The sequence below is a fragment of the Lycorma delicatula genome, chromosome 9 (genome assembly GCF_047948215.1).
Source record: "Lycorma delicatula isolate Av1 chromosome 9, ASM4794821v1, whole genome shotgun sequence".
Taxonomy (NCBI): Eukaryota; Metazoa; Arthropoda; class Insecta; order Hemiptera; family Fulgoridae; genus Lycorma; species Lycorma delicatula.
The window spans coordinates 25,559,357-25,572,269 of NC_134463.1; the positions used below are offsets into that span (position 1 = coordinate 25,559,357).

At 28.4% G+C, this 12,913-nt stretch overlaps 1 protein-coding gene across 1 annotated transcript in view; it reads left to right on the plus strand.

Moving 5' to 3' along the window:
- Positions 1-12,913, plus strand: part of LOC142330433 (H(+)/Cl(-) exchange transporter 7-like) — a 55,930-nt gene that overhangs the window by 20,475 nt on the left and 22,542 nt on the right. Inside the window, exons 6-9 of the mRNA XM_075375669.1 lie at positions 2,577-2,709; positions 3,374-3,464; positions 7,001-7,170; positions 9,808-9,987. Coding sequence (XP_075231784.1) covers positions 2,577-2,709; positions 3,374-3,464; positions 7,001-7,170; positions 9,808-9,987 — 574 coding nt within the window. The remainder of the gene's footprint in view (positions 1-2,576; positions 2,710-3,373; positions 3,465-7,000; positions 7,171-9,807; positions 9,988-12,913) is intronic.

A 12,913-nucleotide genomic window follows, 5' to 3' on the forward strand; every position in this document is an offset into this window, starting at 1 on the left:
GACATATTTCATATGGATCAAAGGGCATTAGAAAATGAAATTATAATTTTACAAACTGACTTAATCTTACATTCCAGAAAATTTGAAGAAGATTTTTGGAAATATATCAATCGAGAAAGATATCCCAGTATCACCAAATGTAGCGGATATATCTATTCTTGTTTCGGATCTACATACCTATGCGAATCGGCATTTTCATACTTGAGCTAACTAAGACTAAACAACGTTCTGTCCTGACTGATTCCCACACTGAAGACTCATTATTATTATCTTTGTCAGGGTATACACCTAATTATGATTCCTTGGTTAGAGACATGCAAACTCAGTCTTCCCATTAATGTTAAGGCAACAAAGTAAATTCTAAATCTGTCTTTATCCGTAGTTACTTTGAATTAATAAATTTGTTAATAATTATCCATGTTCTTTTAATTCCCCTGGACGTGAGTTTTTTGGCCCTTTAAATAATTATTGTTGTTTTTTACGCAGTTAGATAAGCCGTATATCTATATTTCAGTACGAGGTTTACTCAGCGAGCTATTGATAGATTAGCAAAAAGTAAGTCATATTCTTTCATTATAAATTTTCCTGGCCCAAAAAAACGCGAAAGTGAAATATTGAAATCAAATTATCAGCCATACTGTGCATTTTTATAACTTTTTCATATTTACGAACAAATAGTACAACAACTTATACATTGCAGTTGATAAAAAAATTAAATTGCATTTTAAGTTAGTAATGATAATTTTACTATCTTGAAAAAGTGTCGGAAACTCGAATTTTTTAGGTACGGGATGCTGCTATCAAAAGTTGGGTCTGGAAATTTATTTTCTTCATGAGCCTACATCTCGAAAACTTAATAAGTGATTTAAAAAATAATATATTTTACTTATCTACCCATACCTCGCTGGAATGCACCTTATACAGAAACAGAGTGTATAAACATAGTATGCATTTCACACCCTTCTTCCCCCTTTCGTCGATCGCGACACACTTTTAAGATAAAAAGTCGATCTTATATACAGAAACGTTGGCCACCCCTGCCCTAGTGGATATCTTCAGTGAATTTTGCTTCTGTTTTTACCCTGATCTCAGATGATATTGCTGATTATTTTTGAGTTAGGCAAATACATATTTAAGAAGTAGTTTAAATGTATATCAAATTTGAATTGACTCTGTTCATTTAGTTTATCTTTTTTTTGTAATTTCATAATATTTGAGAGTGTTAAGATATAATACTCTTTTTTAAATGTATTGAATATCAATTTTGATGTCAATGTAATAACATCTGCTGACTTCTGGGTAAGATCAACAGTACTAGTTATTGAAAATGGTCGTAAGTGAAAATGTTATGATAAAAGTTTTTTTTAAAAAGTTAAATTAGTTTTTAAAAATTAAATTAGTTTTGTTTACAACCTAAAACGTTTATAGTTTAGAATAATTTTCATTACCATGGACAAAAACATACTGAGGAAAAGTAAAAACATTCATAAAAAAGTAAAATAAATAAATTAAAAAATCAATACTAACAAATAAACAACACATTAAATTCTATGAAATAATTTTAAAAGTGTTTTCAAAAAATAAAGTACTAACACTAGTTGTTTAGGCTATTTAATTCAAAAAGCATAAAGTCAGGATAAAAGATTTAAACCTCCAATTCAAATTTCTCACCACAACCTATATATGAGTCTTACATAGGTTGGATAAGACACACAACCAGACCCCCCCAAACCCTCCGCGGACCATTATATTTTGTAGGGCTAGACCAGCAGCTGCATCAAGTCCAAATTTATATATAATAGGGGGGCGTCTTATTCAAAATTGTCACCATCCCGACGCACGGGCGCACGAAAAACAACCTGCGTTATGTATATCTCTCCTGCCTGCCCTTACGGCGGGCAGACATCTAATCCTTAATAGAGGTATATCGCGCTCAGAATAGTAAATCGTAAACCATACTTCTACTGACTGAGATAGCTCTGGGGCGCAACGCCCCAGAGCAATCCATCCAACCACATTTCCTTAATTCAAACCAAGTTAAATTGAATTGAATTAAGTAAATAATTACGTGTAGGTCCAAAAATCGCCTCGGACGTCCTTTCCTTATGAGAGGACGCCCCCTTAAATGAAGGATTTCATATAATCCTTGGCTGAAATGGAGCGCGTCACGGAAGATAAGCTTATTAGCAAATCGTTCCGTCGGGCCGCTACCGACAAACCCTCCATTGGATCGGAACGCAATCCAAACTTCACAAAATGAATAAACGTCAGCCACTATTAATAACCGTCAGTACATTAGAATCACCCAGCAGCAAAGGACGGAAGTCCGTATACTGCGGAAAGTAGGAGGGTATTGCACCCTCCGACATCCTTGCGTTCCGTTCCGTTCCGGATAAGACAATTAAATAAATATATCCCCTCCCATTAACAAAATTTAAGAGAAAGGATAACCATTTTATGAAAATGTTCAATACTTTATTGCATTTGTTTATAATATTTAAGTATATGTAAGTGTTGTATATCTCAGTTTGAATTACATTAGAAAAAATTGTATATTCTATGTTCTTTTTTTTCAGACATCTTAAATCTAATTTTGCAAAGCTCATTGAAAGTTCTTTAGTTGCTGTATTGACTTCAGTTGCACAAGTGATTTTTATGTATTTATCCGACTCATGTGTTGAAGCTGAGCAACCAGGAAACGCAGTTAAAGTGAGATTTTACTTTTTTAATGAATAAATTTTAATACAATAACATGCTAGTATCAACAAAATTATATTAAGTTCAAGTAAGTAGCATTTTTTGAAGGAAATCAAATTATAATTAAAGTCAGTACAACAAAAGAGTATATTATCATTCAGATTATATGTATAACAATACTAAACTCACCCAAAGTAAATTTGCATCCAGCATGTTAACTTTAGTGGTCTAAAAGAAATAGAATTAATTATGGTTGAGATTTTTACATTTTATTTCATTTCATTGCTATCTTATTTCATGACATCTCTTAAAAAGAATCTTTGCCTGGACAAAAAAAAATTGTTTTAAAAATGTTAACTTTTTTATTTCTTAATTTTAATGTAGACAGTGTATTTTATTGTTGAATGTAGAGTACACCCTTAACAAATTCAATGTTATGGATTACTTTTGGAAGATTTATTATGCAGTAGATTTTGTTCATAAACTCTACAAGTTTATTAAATATAATTCAAAACTATCTAACCCCCAGTAGAGGAAGACAAATACATTTACATTACAATCTTAATTTCTATGTGTTTTTTAGAACATTTGTGAATAACAGTTACTTTTACCATAAACATTTTAATCAGTTTTTATATAAGAAAGTATTATTTTATTATTAATTGTATTATTACAGATGGGATGTAAGAATGGTTACAGTGAATCCTCATTTTATACTTTAAGTACTGGTGAAGAGACTTTACGTTGGATTGTGCATGCAAAGATTAGTGAGTTAATTTCATATTCTTTGAAAAATTATGATTTTTAGTGATAGAAAACTATAGTGAATGAATTTTTAAAATCATCCTGATGGTTTTACTAAATTATTGAGATAAGTTTTACCTTTTATATTAATGATATTACTTTATTATGGATTTGCATAAATTTTGTAGGATTCTGTTTTATAAATGTTGTTCTTAAATATATATTATTAATCCTTTGGAATTTCTGTTCAGTCCAGCACTACAGAGATTCAGTTCAGTAATAAGATAGAGTAAATGGCAAAATACATCTAATAATTTTAAATTATTGAAATCTATGAATAGATATGACTTGCATAATCTCTTTCATTCACACCTAATATTTACTTTTCGGAGAATTACACCCTAGGGTCGTCAGAAAGTTCTCGGCCTGACATAATGATGGCAGAGGTATGACCAAATGACTGATATTTATCAAGTATAATCCTTAGACATGAGTATTTTGCTTGTCTGTGGTGATTAAGTAAACCAAACTTCATTTTCTGAAAAATGATAAAATTGAAGTTCTAGCTTAAAGTTTTTCATTTTAAAAAGTTTAACCAACAGACAAAAAAAAAAGAGTTGATACCACTTTAAAGTATTCCTCCCCTTCACTTTCAATGATAAAAAAGTGTGATGCTGAATACAAATATGGTCGATCGTACATCTATTCTGTGATGAACACTTACGATTCACAAATACCACTACAACTAATGAATTTGTTAACAAAAATCCACAATTGTGTGTTAAATGATCACAAATTGAAGGTACTTGAGCTTGCTTACATTGCAAACATCTTGATAAACCATGTCCACTGTATTCTACAGAATGTTTTGGGTATGAAAAAGCTTTCCACTTAATGGGTGCACTGTTTGTTAATTGTCAACCAGAAATACAGTTAACTGCACACTTCTTGAGGGTGTTTAGACTTTTTAAGCACAGTATCACTGGGTTTCTTCGATATTTTATTACGGTAGATGAAACATGGATTAACCATTGTATGTTACAGACCAATCAGAAGTCCGAACAGTTTGTGGGAGCAGATGAAAGTACGTCAAAGAAAATAAAAACTGTTCCATCTTCAGCAAAAGTCGTGGCTATTTTGGAATACTCTTGGTATGGTATTCATAGATTACCTAGAAAATGGTAGGACCATTACCAGGGAGTATTATTACTCTTCACTAATGAACCAATTGAAGGATGCTATTCAGGCTAAATATCCACATCTGGCAAAAAGAAAGTTCTATTTCACATGTCTGCACTCATGTCTCAGGATGTTACTGAAAATCTCTATGACCTACACTTCCAAGTGTTTCCACATGTCATATGTAGTTTCCAACTATTACTTCCTCTACACAAACCTGAAGGAAAAGCTTGCTGGACAGAGATTCACTTCTAATAATGAGATAAAAACTGAGACAAACGCTTATTTTGCAGAGTTGGACAATCAGATGATACAGAGGGATTAAAAAATTAGAAAATCATTCGTCTTCAAGTGCCAAATTGAAAGGTGACTTATGTTGAAAAATGAAAATAGAAATTCTGAAAAAGCTTGTATTTTCTTTGTCAGGCTGGGAATTTCCAAATAGCCAATATATATTTACTAAAACTAAAAACAGATAAAACAACTGGTTCTGTTCTGTGTAGGTTGAATTACTGGATTACTTACTAGCCATTTTTCATGAAAATGAGACCAATACCACTGGTACTACTCTCTTACCTCAACTATTTACCCCTATTATTTGAAGTAAAGAAAAATATAGACTATGAAACTCACTATTTCTTTTTTAGACTTAGTTTAAGCAAGGAATGAATGAACTAAATTTATCTACTTAGCCGGCAGTTTAAATATTGCCTGTATTTTGTGTCTATGTTCTTTCTTAAAATAATGCATTATATTTTGATTTTATTGACCTATTGGGTATTAAAAAAAAGCAATAAATAACCTTAAGTACTTCTTACACTTATCTTAGTTATTTAATTTAACATCCTTTCCCTATCCTGCTGTTATTATATTGCCAAAAATACTAAAATTAATCTGTATCTTTAAATATTTCAATTTGCTGAAGATAAAAAGACTTGCAGCTTGTTAATATGCAACACTCACATAACGCGCGAGTGTGTGTGCGCGCGCACACACACACACACACACACACAATCAATATATATATATTTTTAGAAATCTTCAAGAACATTGCTTCATCTTATCAGTAATTAGATTGTACATTATTTATGTACATTTTATCCCAAAAAGTCCAATCTAAATTTTCATACAAACAAAAAACATTCTGATCCTCTACCATGGTTTGCTCCTCACATATTCTAAAATCACATTCCACACTGATAGCACCAGTACTCCTTATTCTTTAAGTTATGATCTAAACTACAATAATACTTACTGCTAAGTGGATTCATTATGTTCACATACTAACACTTCTATACAAGTATGGAAGTATCGTAATTATTATGTCCCATGGATCCTTTCTAATTTTAAGTAAATTTTTTTGTATTTATGTCTTTTTTAAATTCCATCAAACCAGAATATATATAAACTTTAGGGCACATATTTTACACTTTTAAAAAATGGGGGCATTTTCCTCCTTTGGGGAGAGAGGACAAAGGAGTAATATATTTAAAATGAGAGTTATGTATGTTGTATACATCATTTTATTAATTAACTTTTATGTTAAAAATGTTGATACAGAAAAATTATCACTTCATTTATTTTAAGCAAAATAGTTGCTCATTTTACCTGCCTATTGCTTAAAACTAGTATTCACACACTAATAACATATAACATTTTTTTTAGATTTCATTATGTTGTACAAAAATTTCATAAAAGCATTAAATGCTTTTAATACTTGAATTGCCTTTAAATAAGACATATATATATAGCTTTAAAAAAATTCAAAAACATGGATAAATTTATCCATTATTCAATAAAACAATGTTATATTATTGATTTAATTTGTACACAATTATTAATTAATATATTTGAGGAAAAAATCTGGAGTTTTTTCAGAGAAAAAAAGTGAAAAAAATAAAAAGTTATTATGAACTAATTTATTATTAAATTCAATTTTCAATCTGTTAGAACATACAATTGAATAATATTTAAAAAATTAATTCATCCACAAAGAATTAGATTAATATTGTTCAAAAAAAATTAACAACATTTATTCATTTTAATCCATTATTTTAAAGTTGTAATTTTTTTTAATAATAAAAAAAGTTATTGATTAACTTTTAAGCTAGATAATTATGCTACTATTAAATAGTTAAGTCCTTCTACTGAAGGAATTAACGATTAACTATTTAGGAATTAACTATTTAACTGAAGGTTAAACTAATTAACTATAGCTAAAGGGGTTAACAAACAGTTGATACTTCAACTGTTTGTTTGTTTAACTTTGGTTCTGTTGAATTATTTTTTCAAATAGAAAACTCAAACTATCAGTTCTATATAGTTTTATAATTATTCTTTTACTTTTTTATGTAACTGATTTATCTATTTATGCTTACAGATGGTATCAATTTTTTACCTGCGTTCTGCATGTTCATCATTTATTATGTTTTAGCTATGTACACAGTTGGGATTAACATTGCTGTTGGAGCATTTGTTCCTAACTTGCTTATTGGTGCCATGTGGGGGCGATGTTATGTGATTTTGCTTAACAAAATCTTTCCAGACATTGTAAGTGGTTCATGAATTCAAGTTTGTAAATTATTGTTGAGTGTGTTATTTAATGTCATTACTAATTTTCTAAAATTATAATAAAAAATTAAATTAATAAGTTTTTAATCATAAGCCAAATCATATTTAGAATTTAAAAAAAATTGAAATCTAATAATTGTTCCTAATCACTGAATTTTCTCAGTAGAATTCAAAATGTTTGGTATTGCATTTGAACTCTTTATCAGTATTATGTAGTACTTACCATAATATTGAAAAGGAATACAAATAACGATTAAATGTGAAAAAAATGAATTATTTTTGAAATTATTACACTTAAAATTATTACTAGTAATCAAAATAAATTATTTTTATTATTATAAATGATTTTTGTTATTGATTACAAAAAGATTACTGCAAGAAAGCAAACAGTTTTGGTTTACATTAAAATTACATAGTTGATAAATAAATGTTCACAGTAATTCTTTGACAATAATGCCAAGAAAAATATTACCTATAAAACAAAATTATATTGTACAATCTCTTATCAAATTAAAAAAGTTTTTATTCCATTTTACTTTTCTATAACCAAACGTTTTAGTATTTCGTTTTGTATTAGATGAATAAATGAATTAAATTATTACTTTTCAGAACGTTGTAACTTGTTTAAACTTTAAAATATAGCCTTTGATTGTAAAACCTATTTTATTCATAATTTTTGGAATAAAATAGAGGAATTTTTAATTTTAAGGGATGAAGGGAACAATATCTGTTAGCATTTAGAGTGATGTAAAAGAATTTTTTATATATCTGTTTTTTGTCATGTCCTAATGATTTTTTGTTTGTTTTATCTTTGTATCTTACATATTTGAAAAGCTTATCCTGGATATAAATATTATAATATGTTTTACTCATAATTTTAGGACAAAGAGGGATAAACAGATATAACTCACTTGAGACGATGTTTTATGGAAACCGCATGTGTAGGAATTGTATTTAAAGAGCACGTCAGTGAAGCGGGAAAATTTTAAAAGCTTGGTTATTCATCTGGATAAAGGGGCTGAATTTGATGATATATTGTCAGTCATGTAATGTCATTTAGTAAACATGGAACAGTGGTCAGGTCCACATCATGTTCCCTTTGTCAAACTGTTTTATAAATATTATGGGTCTCAGACTACTGTATGAAGGTTATTTCACATAACCTTAGTATTCTGTGTCATGGATAGGTACCATCTGTTTATGAAATTAACTTATAGGTTAAAATGTTTGAGGAACTGAGTTCACATTTAATATAAATATAAAGGAGTAGCAAAAAGCATTAGAATGCCAGAAAACACTGATAGAGTTTCGAACTGTCAAAACACATAGTTAAAAATGTTCTATGGTTAAATATGCATTATCATTGAATATCAGTGAACAATTGGACAATGAACTGCCAAATTTTACACAAGAACTTAAGAAGTTTTAATCCCTATAAAATTCAAATTGTTTATGAATTAAAAGACGTTGATTTGGTTCCTCATATGAATTTTTTTCAAGAAATGTTGCAGCATTTGGATGGTGAAGAAAATTTTATCTATTATATGTTTGTCAGATGAAACTCATTTTCATCAGAACAGCTATGTAAATAAGCAGAATAGTCAATGTTGGGGTGCAGAAAATCCACTTCAGGTATATGAAAAAACATAACATAGTCAGAAGGTCACATCACAGTATGTTGTGCACTTCAATTACCTGCATTACTGGACCATTCTTTTTTCAAGACATTCAGGAAAATGCTTCAACCATTACTGCAGTGCTTTACACACCCATGGTCACAACATTTTTGAGGCAAGCTTTAATTTGATTACCACAAATTATCTGGTTACACCAAATCAGTGCTACAAGTCATGAATATTATTGCTTTATGAGAACTCCTGAACCATATCATTCCAAAAGTGAGGATATTGTTTGGTTGGTTAGTTGTCCAGATTAGTCTGCATGCGATTGTTTTTCTTTGGGGTTTGTTTCAAAGCAAGGTCTATGTTGAGCGATTGCAAATGTTAGTAGAACTAAAATTAAACATTCAAGAAGTTGCATGCATTCATTGACATGTTACAGTAAATAATGGAAAATTTTCAGTTAAGACTACAGGATTGCATAGATCATAATGGTTCAAATCTTATTAAAGGCAGGTACTTTCATACAGATTTGAATACTAGATCGTTCAGTGATGGTCCTTGATGGTTCTTTGATAGTTGGGTTTCAATTAACCATGCACCTCAAGAATGGTTGACTTGAGACTGTAAAAGACTACACTTTATTTGCATTCATGCATATTAACCTCATTCATCCTCTGAAGTAATACCTTACAGTGATTCCAGAGGCTATTCAGAAAAGAAAGAAAAAGAAGATCATAATGGTGCCCACCTATCAAGCGTTATTTAAAAAAAATAAAATAGCATGTCTTACTTAACAAAAAAATGTAGAAACATTCTTGTTAAAAAAAACCTTATTTAGATACAAGGAGTTTTAAATTTTCCCACTTACTGAAGTATCTGTATAACATGACCAAAGAGTTAATATTTGTGAATGAATTTTAGATAACCAATGAGCATGTTAACTATTTTTAATTTAAAACCTTTTTTAAGTAAATGCGTTTTGAATTTTTTACAGAAGTGGTTTGATCCTGTAAAATATACATTTCTTGCTGCCATAGCCCAGTTATCAGGAAGTTTAAGAATTACATTTAGTGTGACGATAATTGCGGTTGAAATTACAGGAGCTGTTAACTTACTTTTACCACTTATGTTTACGTTATTAACTGCTAAATGGGTTGGAGATTTACTTACACCAGTAAGCAATATTGTTATTATGTTTTAAATTATTTAATTAAATTTAAAATTATACTTAATTCAGACACTGCTAAATCTTCTTAATGTTAACAGGTTGATGATTTATTTTATTCCAATTTTTATCAAAAAATAATTGGGTCAGGATATGAATTAATTTATCTTCTCACTTTCCATCACTCCTGTTCAATCAAATTCTCTTCATTGTTCAGATGAAATAAGTTTTCTTTTAAGAAGATGACAGAAATATAATGTTAACTTGAACACTTTTTAACATTAATGTGTGTTTTAAAGTATTTGATAATGATCTAGGTAATATTGGGTGAGAAAACAATAATCATATAAAAAATGTAACATTTCTACTCATAGTTTTGTGTTATTGAATTTACATTTATATTAAATATGCCAAATCAGTAAAATAACTGAAGTCAGTGAAAGAAATTTAAGAAATGACAAATATTTTTCCATACACATTCTTGTTCAAAATTATGGAAGGTAATTCATGATTTATACTACTACAGAAGCATGTTGTTTAGAAGAGAGTAATTTATCCAGAATAAAACAAATAAAAAATAAATGTTTCCTTGTAAAATGTTCTTAGTTTGATTTGGTTTTATCCCAGGATATATGAATAAATTCAACATTGAATGGTATTATATTGCAATAGATGTAAGGGGATTAATTATTCTTTTCTCTTTTATTCTTATTCTTTTTATTCTGAACTACAGATTTTTTTCTCCTAATATTATTCCCTAAAATTTCTGTAATTACACAGTAACAATTCCCTCCTCTCACAATAATGTTTGCAAAAATTTATATTTTGATCTCCTAATATTTAACCTCTCTTGATCCTTTTTAGGCCTCATCTATTGTATTTTAATGAACAAAATGGATTATGGGTTATACATATTCTCATAATTCAGTCTGTTTCCGCTTCAAATTCTCTAATTCTGTTCCATTATAATCCTCTATTTACATTTAGAAAATTGTTATACTTTCCTTTGATAACACCATCAATTCCTCAACATGCCCTTCATTTTCATAATCTTCCAAATTTTCATATTTGCAATGTCTTGTTGATGTTTGTGAAACTTCCACGAACAAGCATTAATTATTCCAGTAAGTTACATTAACTTCCTCTAAGTACATAAATATTTCTTAAAATGTCTATTGTTACACAGTAACAATCGCCTGCTGTCACAATAATGTTTGCAAAAATTTACAAACATCAATGAAAGAAATCTAAGAAATGACAACTATTTTTCTACACACATCCTTATTCAAAATTATGGAAAAGTAATTACTCTCAAAATATTTTTTCTGAATTGTTTTCTATTTTACATCACTACATTTCTTTTTCAACCAGTCTCTCGTAACTACTGTGTAATTTCTATTAAATTAGTTTTCTTCTTTTTTTTCCAGTTCTGTCATCTTCTTTTGCATTTTCTTTTCTTTTATACATTTATATTCATCCATCAATTCAGATTATTTTTACCAGGATACCTGTCTTAATATTTTTTTTTAAATTTATCCATTTACATTGAATCTATTTATGTACTAACTTTTAAAAAATAAACCTATGTTTTGTTCAGATCATTAGTTAAAATCATTCTCTTATCTATCTGTTTTTTTTTTCATTTTTTCTTTAGTTTCTTAAACATTATCCTAATTGCTGTCATTGTTAAATTGTGATCAGAATCATGTTTGCAACCAGTTATGTTTCATACTGCACAATTTGATTTAAAAATCTTTTGCCTATTTGATATCTACTTGCATCTCCTGGCCTCATCCTTATGTATATTATTATATTATGGTTTTTAAGATGGATATTGGCAGTCAAAAATTCATTGTTGTACAAAATTCAGAAATTTAGAGCTAATTGCTCTTTCATTTCATTGATCAAGGTTGCCCATGATTTATGCCTGATTTTTTTCTTTCTATCTTTTTTATGGTATTTCATTCACCTATTATTATTAGACTGTTATATAATTAGATTAATTTTTTATTAATATGTTCTATCTTCTTGGCTTATGCTGAAGATATTCATGTATAAATTTTCAGAAAGAATGGTTGTTTTGCCGTTAACATATTCTGATTAAAGTAACAATTTTATTATGCTTATAATAGCATAATTATTATTATTATTATTATCATTATTATTCTTAATTCTATTATTTCCAGACCAGAAATGCTAATTTTTCCATCTACCTTACCTTGCAAGGTGTATACTAAACATACAGCATTTGAATATTAATTTATTCATAGGGTTAGTTTAAAAAAAAATGGAAGTATGATTTTTAATTATTATGAAAACACTCACTCACTCACTTAAAATAAATATTTTATATTTTAACAGATTCTATTGTTAAAATATAAGAATTCAGAAATTAAAAAAACATTGGATTTTTGCTTACATTTTATAAAATGTATTCAAATGTATAAATAAATCTACTATTAAATAGCAAACAAATAAGCATATATATTATATATATATATAATATATATATATATATATATATATATATATATATATATATTTTATCATTTAAAGCCAACTTGACCAACCCAAGTACAGAATTACAAAGTAAATGAAATGACACATTATTTTTTATTCCAAAGACATTTTCGCAGGATCCTGCATCATCAGTTGTGTATAAAAGATATATTTATACAAAATTACATATCAAACATAACTTAGTCAATTAAATATAACATAATAAGTCAATTAAATATAATAACTACATATATATAAATATGACTTCATAATAAACATTTAAAAAATTAAATTTAAAATAAAATAAGCAGATAAAAAATTTACATTATGTAATCTGGCCAGCCAATGTTACATTACTGAGTCTGACTCTTTGGCTGGTTCTTACCCTTTGATTATTCATACATTAAGAAATCAGGACTGAATTCCTGATTAGTGT